The sequence below is a fragment of the Pyxicephalus adspersus genome, chromosome 4 (assembly GCF_032062135.1).
Source record: "Pyxicephalus adspersus chromosome 4, UCB_Pads_2.0, whole genome shotgun sequence".
Lineage (NCBI taxonomy): Eukaryota > Metazoa > Chordata > Amphibia > Anura > Pyxicephalidae > Pyxicephalus > Pyxicephalus adspersus.
The window spans coordinates 140,587,435-140,604,195 of record NC_092861.1 but is presented as its reverse complement, the minus strand read 5'-3'; the positions used below and the strand labels follow the sequence as shown (position 1 = coordinate 140,604,195).

General features: G+C 37.1%; 1 protein-coding gene across 2 annotated transcripts in view; it reads right to left on the bottom strand.

Moving 5' to 3' along the window:
• The window catches only part of UBR2 (ubiquitin protein ligase E3 component n-recognin 2), a 48,875-nt gene that overhangs the window by 16,729 nt on the left and 15,385 nt on the right, over nt 1-16,761 (bottom strand). The window contains exons 10-30 of one of the 2 annotated variants that reach the window (XM_072409804.1): nt 16,651-16,739; nt 14,762-14,860; nt 13,113-13,276; nt 12,568-12,667; nt 12,356-12,484; nt 11,361-11,544; nt 10,744-10,805; nt 9,275-9,385; nt 9,082-9,147; nt 8,800-8,922; nt 7,943-8,006; nt 7,116-7,240; nt 5,992-6,044; nt 5,809-5,911; nt 4,284-4,332; nt 3,682-3,836; nt 3,247-3,349; nt 2,515-2,624; nt 1,847-1,927; nt 1,018-1,199; nt 204-406 (exon numbers count right to left, since the gene is read on the bottom strand). In XM_072409804.1, coding sequence (XP_072265905.1) covers nt 204-406; nt 1,018-1,199; nt 1,847-1,927; nt 2,515-2,624; nt 3,247-3,349; nt 3,682-3,836; nt 4,284-4,332; nt 5,809-5,911; nt 5,992-6,044; nt 7,116-7,240; nt 7,943-8,006; nt 8,800-8,922; nt 9,082-9,147; nt 9,275-9,385; nt 10,744-10,805; nt 11,361-11,544; nt 12,356-12,484; nt 12,568-12,667; nt 13,113-13,276; nt 14,762-14,860; nt 16,651-16,739 — 2,355 coding nt within the window. Of the gene's footprint in view, nt 1-203; nt 407-1,017; nt 1,200-1,846; nt 1,928-2,514; nt 2,625-3,246; nt 3,350-3,681; nt 3,837-4,283; nt 4,333-5,808; nt 5,912-5,991; nt 6,045-7,115; nt 7,241-7,942; nt 8,007-8,799; nt 8,923-9,081; nt 9,148-9,274; nt 9,386-10,743; nt 10,806-11,360; nt 11,545-12,355; nt 12,485-12,567; nt 12,668-13,112; nt 13,277-14,592; nt 14,692-14,761; nt 14,861-16,650; nt 16,740-16,761 lie in introns of both variants that reach the window. The other variant, XM_072409803.1, reaches the window with a different exon arrangement.

Below are 16,761 nucleotides of genomic sequence, written 5' to 3'. Positions count from 1 at the left end.
TTTCAAACTGTATTATACTCACACTATTATATTATACTGTAAAATACATTTTCATGAAAAACAATGTACCGCTTTTAGACATATAAAACCGGAGAGAAATGTACCACCAGGGAGGTTAAACAAGGTAATTCTGAGTATAAATATATTTAAAATGGATACTAGGGAGACATTTTAACTACAATATTCCCATAAAGCTCCAATACCTGGATCTAGAATAATCTTTGCTCTGTTTTTGGAAAAGACAGTTGATCTTTGAATGAAGGCAGCGAGAACCATGGCTTTGTTATCCACACTGAACGCCTGTTCCTCCTGGCAAAGAATGCAGGTCACCAGCGGGGCTTGTTCCGTGAAGCGCGTCTGATGAGGGCCCAGAGCAACAAGCTTGGTGTCCAGTACCGCAGGACCGCTAAGAAAAAAAAAAACATTGGAGAGAAAATTTACTGGTTTTGTTTATATTTTTGTTCTATTATGTTCAATACATAATAAAAAGGTTAGCCAAACAAATTTTTGCAACTATTATGAAGCCTTTTTTTCCCCAAAACAGCATACAAAGCTTTGTCTCCTTTTCACATCCGTACCTCTATTTAAAGCCTGAAGTAAATACCCCTGTCATTTGCAATCCCTATTTATTGTACAGCGCTGTGTAACATGTTAGCGCTATATAAATCCTGTTTATTAATAATAATAATAATAAATATCCTCAAAGTAAACAAAATTATTTCATAAAGTTGTTCCCAGACCAAGTGTTCCCTCATTGAAGGTTTTCCTCATTGATTGTTCTGAACAAAAAGGGGATGATCCTCCCCCACAATGACTCAGACAGAAATAAAAACAACCCTTACCCCTTTCATTTGCAAAGCTAAATTTGTGCTTTTTAAACCAGGAACAGATCAGATATCTTCTTTTAATAACAAAGTTGAAATCAATTTAGGGTAAGTTTATATAGCGGTGTAAATGAAGTTACACTTGCTACTGTGAAGCATCTCTGTTAGTTTTTAATTAGATGGCTGATGTCACCTGTGATCATGGGATGTTGATGCAGAAACATTGAGTTCATCTAATGATTGCTGGAAGAGCTCCCTGTTCTCATCAATAAAATGTCGTTGCATTTCAGACATCTGCGCCATAATCTTCTCCTTCCGCAGGCGAGCAATCTCTGCTTTTCTTTTCCGCTCTGCTTTGTCTTTATCACGTGTGCTCTGAAAGGGATGAAGCAGCATTTTATGTGACAAACACAGTACACAAATATATACCTGTGCTGCCACCCTCCACTGCATGTTCCTAATAAGAACTGTAAAGGTATTTTCCAAAACACCTAGTGCCTGCAATATCAAAGCCACTACAGCACTAAAGGAAATCGTAATCCATAAAACTCCTGACTGTGTAGCACCACCCACGGACTAGACATCGGCATGCATGTTCAGTATTCAAGATGTTGGAAATATATCTAAATCAAGCACATGAAAGTGAAAATACATGCACTGCTCAGAGATACCATTTCGAAGAAACAACCGAAGTTCGGGAGCAGCATACACAAAATTGGTGGGATCAGCTACACTTACACATAATAAAAATATTTGGAACACTCGTTCATTTAAAAGAACAGTATGGTGATAGTTTAGGTATTATATGCAACTGACCTATTCATTTTCATTATTTTGGAGTTCTTTGCAAAAAAAAAAAAACTAAATAGTAACATACTGGTTACTTACTTTCTAAATTGTGATAAAAGGCTTATCAGATAAGACTATAGATTATTTTTTTATTAAAAGTTTCTAGAACACAACAAAGTAATCTGACATATTGCTTATAAACCTATATTATAAATCCAACTGTAGTAACTTACCTCCTCTAATATGCTTCCTTCTGTTTCCAATACAGGGGTGGCAGATGAGCTTTCTCTGATCTTCTTATTAGTGTTGAACATCTGTAACATAGATATCACTCAGACATAAGCCATCAAATTCTACAGTGTTCTCCCCAGCCCGTTAGCCGTGCGCACCACCCAGCTGTTTTTGTTAAGTTGGGACAATACAGGGCCACCCACCGACAATTTCTTCCAACCCAGCTTAAAAAAATTCTGGTTGGATTTTATATGAAGTGTACCTTCCGGACAATAACATAAATAAGCTTCAGGACAATAACATAAAAAAGCAACTTTGTACTCATATTATGTTTTTTTTCGGATTGTAATTTTTAACCGATTTTGACTTGACATCAGCCTCCTGTAATTTGAGATTAGGACAATAGATTGCCCTAGGAGTCAGTCAGGTCATTTGTCTGCAAACGTAGTTAAAGAAGAATAAGGAGAAAAATGGCCTTCTTAGTATGCTGCTTCTCAAAAAAAAAGTTCCCAACCTCTCTGTATTTACTGGGAGTTGTGGAAACCTCCCAACTTGCTGAACATAAATACAAATTCTTTAAGAGGTATTACTTTGTATTTAGCAGTTTCCCTGGAGTTGTGCTTTAAAGATCAGTAAAACATAACATATTACAGCGTCACTAATCCATTACTTTCAGAATCCAGCGGATCATGTCCTTGTGGACCTCTAGGTGAGCAGAATTCTGCACAGTCTCCAATAAGGCCAGTATGCTGGGGGACGCGGCGGAGCCTTCACCAGGTTCTGAAAGAATGACAAAAACTTAAAAATCATGTCATTTTAATGTAGTACCGTTTCCCATATTTATAAACCACTAAGATATTATATAACAGGAGAAATCATCAACTTTATCAATACAAATGAGAAAGGCAAACTTCTTTTTACCAGACAGCAAAATAAAGAAATCAAAATGTACTTTCATGGGGTATGGAGGGTGTTGGAAATTTTCCAAATAACTGGTTGGATGCAGAGTAGTAGGGGGTAGAAATAGGTCTGGGTTAAAGCTTTACAGCTGGAGTTCTGTGTACTGGTGAGATAGTAAATGGAAAGCACACTGTTACCATTTTCTCACCCCCATCCCGAAATTTTGCCATTCTGAAAATGAAGTATTGCAGGTTTAGCAACAACCTTGAAGAAGGTAGAATGCGATATCTACAGAATAGGGAAAATCTGAACTTTCCTACATGTACATAGAAGATACAGAAGTTTCATAAGCCGCATGTAACGTGCTACTGTAATGGATGATCTCCATCATGTATTATTTACAACAGTTCTTGACCATAAGTTTACATACAACTAAACAAAATAATAAATGAATTAGAGTACATTAAAAACTGTAATAAACCTTTAATTTCCAATGGCTTACTTGAGATTTTCTGTGAGAAGGTGAAGGTCACAATGTTGTCCTCACTGAGATTCTGTAAATGCTGGTGCTCTTCCTGTAAAGCCATTCCAATCAGATGCAAAACCTTCAAAAGGACAGAATGAGAAAAATGACTGTCAGTTGCATACAAGTAGAATAGGTCGACACTAAGTTACAACTACTGGATAGTAAGCGAGCATACTTTTTTAAATTAAGCATTTTTTCTATAGTAGGGAGATCTAAATATAAAGCTGCATAGGGTGTAATGAATAAATAAGGGTCTGGAAGCAAAACATTTCTGGTGTTACATGTCCCATTTAAGGCTATACATTTGAGGCGTTTTTTTACCTCCCAAACTGTTTGTTTAAACCATAGACCCAGTTAAAACCAAGTATAGTAAAATATTACCACAGGACATATAAAAGTAGATCTGCATACCCTTTGCAGCATGGCCTCTGACCAGGAATATTCATTGGGTTCTACAGCCCACTGAAGAATAGTTCTCATTATAAAGAGCATAACATCGGATTGGAGAATGTTAATAAGGCTGGCAAAGAGTGGACAAAACGGAGGTGGTACAGGAGGTGGTAACACTGCAACAGAAAAAAAAAAGGTTTATTTCTTCGATTTTTAGAGTCGTTGCAACTTTACTACAGATGTCCGTTTACATCAAAGTGGCTAAAGAAGCTTTGATGGCAAGAAGAATAAAGTTCAAACTAAACATGCAAAGAGTTTTCCAAATGCAAAATCAAATTATTTTTTCAGGTGGAAATGTTTACTACATTAGCAGACTCGTTATGGTAAAAGACACAAAAATACCTTGATTACAAAAACAAACAATCAATTGCATTATATACATGTAATTGCTACTTTATATGTGGTTATTGCTTCAGATCATAAATGCTTCTCACAATGCTACTTGGCAGATTTATATTATATATATTTATATATATTAAATACATGAGGCTTCATTTTTGTCTCCTTGCCTACTTAGATCGTCCTAGAAGGCCCTGCAGTAAGAACAGAAGAATACCCTGTACCTGGATCTTCTTCATTCAGTCTCCTACGTTTACGCTGGGCCTCTTCAGCCTAGAGAAAAAAAAAAGTTTTTAGAGTGAATTTGAGTGATTTTTTGCATTTGCAAAGAATAAGCTAAGCTGTTATACAGTTGTGGAAATCATACAAAATATCTGATGAAAGGATGTTTGAGTGTAGTTGCCATCAATAAAATCACTTTAAAGAAAAAACAGGTGCAGAAATACAGGCTACTCAAATCTGATGTTTGGCTTCACCTGGTTTACCAAGATTTTTCAATCCTTTGACTGTCAGTGTATGGGCCTTGTCACACAAGTAACACTTTCGGTATTGAAAAGAAAGGTATGCGCCTACCCTATAATTTGTCCAAGATCAAGCGTCTGTTCTTATCAGTTTCCAGTTTTCTAGAGTAAAAGATGTGTACCAGATATTTTTGGTGCCTGCTCAGAGATGGTGTTGCCCTTGCCTTGACAGTGGTCAAGATGAAAAAGGTGTTCTTGCTCCTGGAGTTGCATTTCAAGGGAGCCAGAACAATTCTCTATGTGTGGGAAAATGAACTTTGAATTAAGTATGGCTTGTCTGAAATTTGGGTGTAAGCGAGAGCATGTGGCCAGATGGGGTCACCCAAACCTGATGGGGTCTACCTTGGAGGAAGCCCCCAGCGTAATACTTCCATAAACCTAACTCCGGCAAAGCCCTCAGAGATCATCTGGTTTGGCTAGGTGGACCAAGTCAGTGTCCTTGTGCTATCAGGAGCCTTGCACAACAGAGAAGTGCAGGTTTACAGGCCATATCTTACTTTTGGGAAATAGGATTCAAAGTAATATGCGGTGTGTACATTTTTGTGTGTGCACTTTTTTCCCTACATCAGGTATTAGGATTTTAGGTCAGTGAATGCACCACAGACACAATCACCTCTACACTGTTCTATCTATGTTGGATAATTTGTCAGCTCAACAGAGTGGATCTGATGAGTTTATAGCCTACTCAGACAAGTCTGTTGTATAGGGAGGCAAATGACACCAGCTATAGGGAGTGGCATTACATCTGTACTACAATGGGTGCTATATTACCACTTTCTAAACCAGTAGTATTAACTGCTAAATTGCAGCAAATATGTTAAGGAGTTCAAAATTTACTGCCAAAAAGACAATTTTAGAATTATATCATATTTCTAGCACATCAAGAGGTATTTTTTCATTAGTAGAGTGTTAAAGGGTTACAGGATATCATAGCAGGAATTGAACATACTAATATATACTTTTTTTGTTTTAAATAATGCCTCAACATAGGCTATGGGGTAAAGGGTATAAATAAACTGCAAAATTATTTTTTCAATTAATCTGGTAGTATAATTCTCACTACTTAACTATTGTTAGGATGGAAAATGACTTCTGACACATCATCACTTATGACTTATGGTATCAGCATTGCAAAGCCTATATGACATTTTAATGACTGGGGTTAAATCCATATTGATAGTACAGGCTTTTTTACACTGGGAAGAATCATATCAAACCCTGCATTTACCTTAGACTGCTCAGCTCTGGAGTAATGGTAATAGAACAGGTTAAACTCTTTGGTACACTCAGGTTTTAGCTCGTACAGGCCTCTTCCTGTTAAGCCTGGCTTTCTAAAAAGAAAAAAACAACAAAGACATAAATACATGGTATACAGAAATCTGGAATAAAAGTCTAATGCCATTCAACATACTTAAAAGATGCTATGGTTTCAATCACTTGCTCCATTCCTGTCTCTTTGTTCTCCTGTCAATACAAAGGGACAAAATCATTAATTCAAACATGTGCATCTTAAAATTACGCCAAACAGTGTCTGTTGACTTGCCCGTAGTACCTGCATCCTTTGTAGTGCAAATGTAGTATATTTCAACAGTAAGTAAATGAACATTGTGTATTGGGCTTACTTGAAGAGAAAATGGGAGGTATAAAGAAGATTAGAAGAAGAAGATAGAAACACCTTCAGGTGAACACATACAGTTTGTAGAGAACTTCCTTACAAGACACTAGTGTATTGATAGCAAGCAAATATTTTTAGTTCTTACTGTACTGTTAACCGAGTATCAGTGGAAATTCCAGCAATTATTGCTGCTACAATAAAGTACCCCATAACAATCAATGACTTCAACTCAATTTTATAATTTTTAAAGGAGTGTATATATATTTTCTGACAAGATCTTTTGCTCAGTCATGTGTCCTTTTTTCTTTACCTCCAGTAGTAGGAAGTTCTAAAAGCTACAGAAATTGGTACCCCATAATGATGTTGAGAAAGCGGGACAAACCACAGCAAGCTTCTATCATTGTTTAAACATTACAGGACACCCTGTAAAGTGCAGGCTCCTTCCATTATGTGTTTTACCCTACCATAGCACTGTCATAGTCACCTCTATGTTCACCTTTCATGTTCTTGGCACAACAAAGTCCTAACAAAAGAAGGTTTTTTGCTGTGGCGAAGACCAATTTCCTTCAAGCCTTTATGGAAGTGCATAAACCATCCATGGTCTCCAAATGGTACTAGTCTTTAATAGGTTCACCTAATAATGCAAGCATTGTTCCCTGCAGCATTAACCTTTAAACTTAGTGCAACATGATAATCACCTTTAGGGGTGACATGTCTATGATGCCCTGGGCTCACAGGAAATGCCACTGGGTGTCATTTAACTCAGAAATGGTTGGGCCACAGCTACAGAATGTGCACTGCAATGAGAAGCACTGAACATTTAAAGTAAAAATGTAGTTATTTGGGCCCCCCAAAATGTGCAAATGTGTTAACATTGGTGGTGGACAGGACAACTGACATTTAAACCGTGGAACACTTACATCCTCCGGCAAGGCTTTGACCAGTTCACTGTGGGCCATAGGTCTAATGCTGAGCATATGAATGATTTCCTGCTTTATCTCTTCAGTAGCAGATACCTGCCCTACTCCAGGGCAAAATCGTACACCTAGAACACAATACAAACAGGTGGTTATTACAAAATATATTTTTATCCATTTTGATGAACAGAAATCAATGATCTGAAGTGTCTAAAAAAAGCAATTCAAACACCAATGTTTGTGTTCAAATGGCAAAACAGAATTAGAGGAGTAAATGCGGTGTGTAATTTACACAAACCGTAAATGCTGAAAAACAATGGATGGGAACATTTCTAGAAAAGGACTATAAAACTATTTTCTATAAAAAAAAAAAAAAAAACTCCCTACGGATCAGTTTATGCATTATATAGTTTTGGTTTACTCTAAATTGCAGTCACTGCTTCAGTACTGGCTACCATTTGGGTCACACTGGAGTCTATACTTAGAGCACCAAGGAGTACAGGATTTGTTTTTCCAACCATTTCAAGGACAGGAAGCCCCTAGAACAAGGTACCAAGATGCGTTCAATGTTGAGAGCTTAAAGTGCACTTCAAGGTCCTCACTGCTCTCCAGGGTTCTGTTAAAGAGTTTTCCCCTCACTTTCTGTCCCAAGAACAGTTTTACCTGACAGGAAATAAGGAAACATCTACAACAGGGATACTATAGAGGAAGAAAAAGTGCAAAAAAAAATTTTGTGACAGGTGATTTTGTAGCCAAGACCATTAGTCTGTTTAGATTAGTTTGGTGAGCTTTCTGGCAATACCAAAGCCAAGAACATCCAGCACACTTACCAACAATCATAATGATGAGATGCAACATTTCTTCAATCAGGGTGTTATTCTGCTGCACCAAGTCCTGAAAACAAATTACAAAGTCTGTCAGGAAATCAAAAAAAAAAAAAAAAAAAAAGGAAACCATAACTATGCATAAAGAAAGAGTGCTCTACATCCATTCAGGGCAAAATACCAGTGACTCCTGAGTGCACACAAACCACCAGCTAAGCAAGATATTCTCACCTATCCAACCCTCCCTCACTCATCCTATCCTTCTGCAGGAGTCAAACCTCTGGCAAGCTCTGGTGTCAAAGCTTGTTAGTGGATGGTACAGGGTTTGGACTTGGCAAATGACTGCTCAAGTATCAACCCTGTCACTCGAAAGAGGACAGATGCTGTAACATACCAAAAGGCTTGCTTTATTATAGCTGGGAAGGGAGGGGATAAAGGAGAATTTGCTGGGTAATTGGGAGGTCTGCCGTGAATGGGGAAGCAGACAGGCAAATGCAACATTTTAAACAGATTTCAAAAGAAATAGGATGTAAATGAGGAGCAAGAGTAGATACGATACAATACGATAGGCAGGTGTCTCTTTGCAAATGGTAATTTACCTATCCCATTCCATTCCGGATCTTGGCAAAGTCCAGATAGTAGTGAAACTATTATTTTAAGAAGCACTGGTGCCCAATGCACAATCTCCAACAAGCAGAAAATCTGTGTGCAGTTACTAGCATATCTGGTAAACTTATCCCTCTTATTTGAATGTAACACTTTTCTCCCACTTGTCGCAGCAGACAACAAAGTCATACCCAGGGATCAAGCTCTGTGTGATCACTTCTAAGTCACAAATTGTATTGTGAAGGATAAAGCCATACCTTGTTTGCACTGTCTTTTCTGAACCCTTTTCCATAGTCAGGAGTGCTGAATATGTGGTAAATTTCAAATCGGCTGAGCACAATCATCAGAAAATGATTGGGGTCCATCATGGAAGCTCCAGCCTAAAATGAAAACATATATTAAAAGTTAAAAGGGACATTTTATTTTACCCATGTTCATTTAATTTTATTTTTTTTTTTAATTATTTTCATTTTAGGTAACAGATAAAACTAACCATAAAATAAGTATAACTAGACCTATTTAAAAAAAAAAAGGCTTACTTGTAACATCACAATATCTTTGTCATACATCTCTCTTCTGCATTTCACATTATGATAGTAGTAAATCTGTGAAAAAAATAACAGGTCAGAAATGATACAGAACAAATTGGGTTATAAGTGATCATTTATTATATGTCTCACTAGCTCAAGATTAGCAACCCCGTCCCCATTAAAGTAGAAACGTATAATTCACCTGGTTTACTAAAGAGAATCCATTTCTTCTCCACATCCCAGCATGCACTTGAGCACAAAGGACTAAACAGCGTAGTGGGTGCTCAATCAGCATTGGTGGACTCAGTTCACTCTGAATAAAAAAAATAAATAAAATCAAACATGACATTTACAAACACACAAAACACCTTTAATGAAAATGAGGTGTTAAAAACATACAAAAGACGTGTTAATTAATGATACATTGATATTGACAACCTATTGATTTTCTCGTATATTTACACATTTGATTGTACTTTTCAATTTCTCAGTTTGGTGCTCCTATATTACCCAGTTATCCAACCTGTAAATACTGACAAGATAGACCAAATTTTATTGGGGGAGGTAAAAAAAAATCCAAAATTTTTTAGGACAAATTAACTAAACAATTTAAATTAACTAACTAACAACTATTGCATTAGTGTAAATTGTATGTACTTTCTTTTGAACTGAATTCTTGAAATTCCAAAATCAACTGTGAAGCAGTGCAGCTACAGGACCAATGAAATTATCTTTTATCATCTCAGTAACTAAGTAAGTGAAGAATCCTTTGACGAGGGATATTACCAAGTGGACAGCTTAAGAGTCCTGGCTTCTCCTGTAAAGCAAGGATGCTAGGAAAAGAAGTCTGGCATCTATTGTTCTTTCTACTTTGGGTGGCAACATAGTCCACGCAACTTATCTGTTAAAGCAAAACTAAGCGTAAAACAAACACAAAAAAAAAAAAAAAAAAACACACACACCTTTAATCGCGCAGATCTGTAGGGAGGTTTCCTTGTTTGGGTTCTGCGTCGTTCGGCACCTACATCTTCTCTCATCTTTCTACGTCACCCGATCTCACACTGTGCAGGCGCGAGATTGTGTGATGTAGATGGGGAAAAAGATTGCCAATCTCACTGTGCATGCATGAGAGCAGCAATTTTTTTCTACCATGCCCTGATCTTGGGGAAGCCAAGAGCCTCCTGGATGCGTGATGTAGGTATCTAGCCGCGATTAACACAGAAAGTGAAGGTGTTGCAATTACAATTTTTACTTTAAATAAAAGGGTTGTCTACCCTTTCGGAAAGTAAAAATTCTGTTTTTTTTAGGGCCGCTTTAAACTCAGAAATGACAGGTAATATGTTTTACGACAGCACATTTGGCCCATAAAACAGGTATTGTGAACACCACTTAGAAACCTTGATTTTCAAGTAAGTTCAGTTTCAAGGATACTTATTTATATTGATCCATCTGATTTATATTAGAATTTGTCTTGTTCAAATTTGTGGTTAGTTGGGCTTTTAATATCGTTTAACTTTCTACACTTGACCAGTGACTGTAAAGTTCTGCAGTTCAGTGCAGATTACGGATTTCAGCTTTCAATAAAAATGCCTTAAATGTCTGATTTATGCATAACAAGGACAGACAGACGTCCAATTACAGAAGAGAGCGGATGAAACGTTGAACACTTACAAGTGGTAGATGCTCAGGACACTTGTAAGGTACTTCACTTTTACTGAGCAATGCATGCAGCCCTGAGAGCAAAAAAAAAAGAAAGTGATAAATCAGAAATATGACAGAGATCCATTTATTAAATCTATTAGATAAGACTCACATCTTAAGCCAGGTTGTGGACATTCAAATATTTATGAATTCTTACCAAGTAGGCAAAAATATGTAAAATCCTTCACTAACCTATGTAGCTACAGACACTGTGCAGTAAGTATTCCTGACAGATTGTTCTTAGTAACCCAGAGCACATGAGGGAAAAGGGGAGAGCAAAAAGCAGAAAAGAATTTGAGGATAAATTACTGTTAGTGAGGGATAGATATATATATAGTATACCAGTCATGGTAAATTTCTAGGACATGTCTATTTCCCTGACTTCATACAGAGTCTGTGTTGCCATTCTCAGTTTAAAAATATATGTTTCTGCTGAATATTTCCCCACAGAAAAAATGAACGGTTTCAATATGCTGCAAACAGCAGAATAAACATTTGTCAGTGATTAAAATGTGGGACTACAAAAAACAGAGCAGAGACCAGTCATTTTGTCCATGTAAATAGCTAACGTTACAAAAAAAACATACCTGCTAGAAGTCGTGAGACTGGGAGGTGGATGCTGACTTTGTCCTGAGACACACAGTACCGTATGGTATCCACTGAATGGCCGGCTAGGCTGAGAGTTATAGGTTGTTCCCCATCTAAGAACCCACCATGACAATGCGTCAGCACGTCCAGGCACTTCTTGTAGGCTGCAATCAGAACCTGCTCCTGGAGATCACACAGACCCAACATTACTACTTTATTATGTATATTGGTCACTTTGAAATTATTACTATATTTACAGACTTATTTTTTCACAGACATGACTAGCAACCACACAGACTTACATGTTAACATAACAGTGCAGGGCCTTGGACAATTAAAAGTGGCATATTAAATATTTTGTAACACAAAAATAAACAGAAATGCAAATAAAACAAACAATTACAAATGGTCCAACCCCACCAAAGCGTTTGGGGTGTCTAACCATTACCTAGACTTTAAATTCTCGATACTATCAACATCAGAAAAGGAGCCACCATGTTGAGAGCTACATGCCTACCATGTAACTGTGCAAGTCCAGGTCATTTTGGAATGAATTGTAATCTAATTATCCACCTCAATATCAGCTAAAGGTCCTCAACTCCTAAAGAAGCATACAGATGAAATGTGTCAGATGCTTTTTCAGATGCTGATAGTATAGGGAATTTAATGTATAGGTAATGGTCAGGCACCTCAAAATGTTTTGATGGGGCTGGACTATTTGTAATTACTTACCTTCTATGTAAATGTTAAATGAACCTAAATTGTATTGGCTTCTTGTAATCTGTACGTGTCAATATTTATTACGAGATAAATAGCCATTTGAAAAAAAAACAAAAAAACATTTCTCCATTTTTAATTTGTAGTTTTGTTTTGAATGAGTTTCATGATTCATTCTTTATATGTAACATGATCATTGACACTGTGAAAGGAAGTAATTGGAAATCCAAAATTTTAGAGATGTCACTAGAACAAATAAGTAGAAGATGATGCTTACATCAGTAGAACACCAATCTTGCATCATGGAAATAATATGCGTTAGCTTCATCTGCAAGGTGAAAGCCGCTTCCCACTCTGGCTCCATCTCAATATGCTGGCCAACCTGGCGGGTTATTGGGTCCATACCCTGCACACATAGAAAATAAGTGGTGAAGAAGCAATATATAGGAAAAGTCTTACTAAAAAATTTAAAGACCCAACATGACTTACCTGCATACACGTTAAAAGTTCTAAAAAGGCATAGAATCCTTCAATAAATTTTAAGCGTAGAGTATAGGTCCACTCTGATGGTTTGCTAATAAGCAGATACCTGCAATGGGAAAAACAAACAAACTTTATTGTAGTATAAAGTCCCCACTGCTAATATGACTTCCTGAAACTATATATTACCTTCCCATGGCCCCATGTGATCAAATAAAGCTTTACTACATGGGCACCAAAGTGGGAATATTTACAGGAGCAAAAATGGCACAAGAAGTGCCTTATCCAAATACGAGGCCAATATTTCAAATAGGTTTAGGCAAGCAACAGCTGAGTCTATTTACAGATGTTTTGCTCAGTGCAACCAGAGTCCAAATAGAAGGTTTCTGTAGCAGATTATAAAGCAAATTATCCACCAGACTGGCTGACATAGACAACATTTGCTTGTATTTTTCTACATAAGCACAATAAGTTACGTGAGAGAGTCTACAACTTGGCCAAAGCATATTGTAAGCTAATAGATGTGGGTATTTTTGGGTTTCTTTTATACTTACTTTAGATCCAATATTAGACTTTGAACCCTTCTAAATTTGAAAGCTTGCACTGCTGTGTATCGTTCAAAATGAAACCTGCCCTGGACATCCCGATGTGTCAAATGATCCATAAATGTCTTTATTATGATGGTCATTAGGTTCTCTTCAGTGATCAACATCCGGGCCTAGGCAAGATCAAAATGCTTTATTTTTAGTAAATGCTAGCAGTAACAAAAAAGACATTGTTATGGCACGAATAATGGAAGTCCAGGACAAAGAATAAAAAGTTAACACTTAAAATCTGAACAAGCATTTATACATTTCATCAGCAAGGGGCGAAATAATTTCAGTTTGATGCATGCATGATAACTATCCTAACTTATCTACTAAGCAGGCATTCATGGTAGGTGAACAGACTTCTATATCATGAAGGGGCTCAGGATTTAAAGGAAACTGCAAGATCTGTAGTGTTATTAAAGGGAAACTGTTACTGCCATTCTCTTTAAACCGAGCTGAATAAAGGTTCAGGGGTAGCACTACCATTATGTACAGACTAACTACCCTTGACATATTAAGAGACCCTAGCATCATTTAGGAATGTAGTGCCGTAAACCTTTAGAAAACTAAAATTACTTGGCTCTCATTCGCTGTCACTTTTTATCCAAGTAAACCAGTTGGGATGAAAAATTTGCTCTTCTTTACCATTTACTAAGTCTTTGACAGAACAAGAATTTAGGTTGGGATTTCCAACTCTACTTGCTGTAGTTTTGTTGCAGGTTGGGAATCAGTAACAAAGAAACACAAGTTCGAAGTGTTCTCAAAAAAAGGCAGCATTTTCAGCACTCACATTTTAAATGTCACCTTGTTATTTCAAGGCTGGGGGGTTAGTGCTATAAGCCACAGGGAGTATTAAAGTAAACCCAAAATCTAACTGTGTGTTTGGCATAAGGTCTTACTATATAAAAGTTTTGTTTTTTTTAACCAAATATTTTTGGTGAATCTGTTGCTACATTTCCTAACAGGAAATACTGTTGGACGATGCTCCTCCAGTTATCAGGTCTAATAGACTAAAAATCAATTAAAGGAGCATGCATAGAGGGCTGACAATGCCGCAGCTCACTGTAAGTTTAAGGCTTAAACGTTGTCAGGCTGGAACAGAAAATCAATTTAGTGGCAGGCTTTCCAGATAATTTTGCAACAGATTTATATAAATATATTTGCTAAAGACATTTGTATACAATGAGACATAGCTAACGTGATAAAAAATTGTCACATTTTAAAAAATGAACATTTAGGTGCATGTATTTTGCACAAGCAAATGGTGCGATAATAGTAGGTGATAAAAGTAGGATGAAATTGTGAAACAGTGAAATACACTCTCTCACACTCAAGCAGCCTATAATATCTGACCTGTTTGTGCTTACCGGGTGAGTCAGTGGGTCTTAATAATACTTACGAAATGAAGGAAGCTGCACGTGTGCACATTTACTAAGATACTTACAAGTGAAGGGACTGTGAATATCTGCACGGATAGATCAGTGATTGAGAACTCCCTGTCGTGGTCATCTTTGACATAATCACTCTGCAATCGCTCATAGTTCTAGTGAGAGGAAGGTAAGAAAAACAAGGAGTGGCATCTATCAGTTCAATACAAAATCGCATTTACTCACCAGGGTAGGAACAGTGAAGAGTTGGACAGACAGAGCAGCCACCGACACGGCTCTATCGTGATCATCCTCCATAAAATCTTTCTGCAACTGCTGGTAATTCTAAACAACAAGGGGGAAATTCACCTCCAATCCACACCGGCCTTGTCAGCTAGGCTTAATATCTTTAAAGTATTTAAGGGAAACTACAGTGCACTTTTGGAATTTTACATGAATGTCAATTTTGAAGATATATATCTGCAGTTAAAGTAACTCCTTAAATATAAAGTTGTTAGCAGGTATAACATGCAGGCAATTAGAGGGGCTGAAAGTGACACTTCCCACCTGTTGTCAGAGAGGTAATCCATCACAGTGATAAGCCAGTTAAGAATGGGTGGAGAACAGTGGTTAGCGGGAAAACAGCCCAGTCTTTGGGTGTAGAGGGGGGTAATGAAACCTGCAGCAGGTATGTGTAAACAGCTCTAGGTGGCTGCACTTATACCCCCAAGCACTTTAACTGCAGTACAATATTTTCATTCTCAAGGTTTGTTGAATCTCCCTTCAGCTACTACCTATAGAAAAGGCCCTCAGGCATCATCCCTGCTACACAACTAGTAAAATAAAATTATAAATACAAAGCCTGTTCCCAGAATGACTGACTGATCTACAGTGAAGAGAAAAAAAAAAACATAAAACACCATCACTATGCAGATCTAAAAATCAGTGCAACAGTGTATGTAAGGAGCAGACATGGCTGTCCCCATGTATTTAAATAAAAATTATGGAAGCACTTTTATTATTATTATTACACAGTATTTATACAGCGCCAACATATTTTCAGCGCTTTACAAAGTCCATAGTCATGTCACTAGCTGTCCCTCAAAGGGGCTCACAATCCAATGTTCCCACCTTAGTCATATGTCATTAACACAGTCTAAGGTCAAATTTTGGGAGAAGCCAATTAACCTAACTGCATGTTTTTGAAATGCAGGAGGAAACACGTGGAGAACATGCAAACTCCTAGCGGATACTGTACTGGCAGAGATTCGAACCTGGTGCTGCAAAGGCTAGCATGCTAACCTCTGAACCATCATGCTGCCAATATAAGATAGAAACCCCAAAGCAAACATATTAAAAAAAAAAATAAATAAAAAAAAAAAATTGGTGTTGGCACAGTGACTTTTTCATTTTTCACATGTCATTAAAGTGTATGTAAATCCATGGAGACTGGTATGATCATGGCATGGCTTTTTTTTACTATATGTGTCTCATTAGTAAGATTTACCATGTAGCCTGGATGATTGACAAAATATATTTAACCATATAATTAACAAGAGCATAACAGAAATAATAAAATGAGTTTGCCAAACTGCAGTTAAAAGGGTAATTATGCTACTGGCAACCTCCCTGGTAGAATTCTCTTAGGAATGACTTCCATTTACCTCAATGGACCGCCTGCATCACTGACTTAGAATGCTGTAGATTTTACTTCACCTGCAAGGTTGGGACATATCGCTGGTTGGGCTTACAAGGGCACAACTCCATTAAAACAGTTAGGTGTTGTGTTAGCAATCCTGTCAAGGTTCTTAGGGTTGACCTTCAAATATTACAAAAGACTTCCAGAGTTCCCATCTAATGTAATCTCTTTATAGATCAGATCTTCCCAGATAATTTAGAGTTCGAGGTACCCTTCACCGACTATGAATAATAACTGGAATAATGTGGAACCTGAATCGGATTGTGTTACACTGTCACATGCCAAAAATTCCCACACGTCAGTCTCCTTCCTAATACTAAAATAGTTGCAGCCCCTACCAGCCTATTATTAGGAATGGTTGACTGTTGTTTAAATGATAAACACTGCACTAAATTATATAAGGGATATTAAAAAAAAAAAAAAAACAACAACTTACTTTTGCAAATTGAATGGCAAAAAGTTTCTTGTACTTTAAATCCATCAGCAAACTGCTCATGAAGAGCTGATGGTAGCAGTTTCTAGCGCCTAAAAAAAAAAAAAAAAGTAA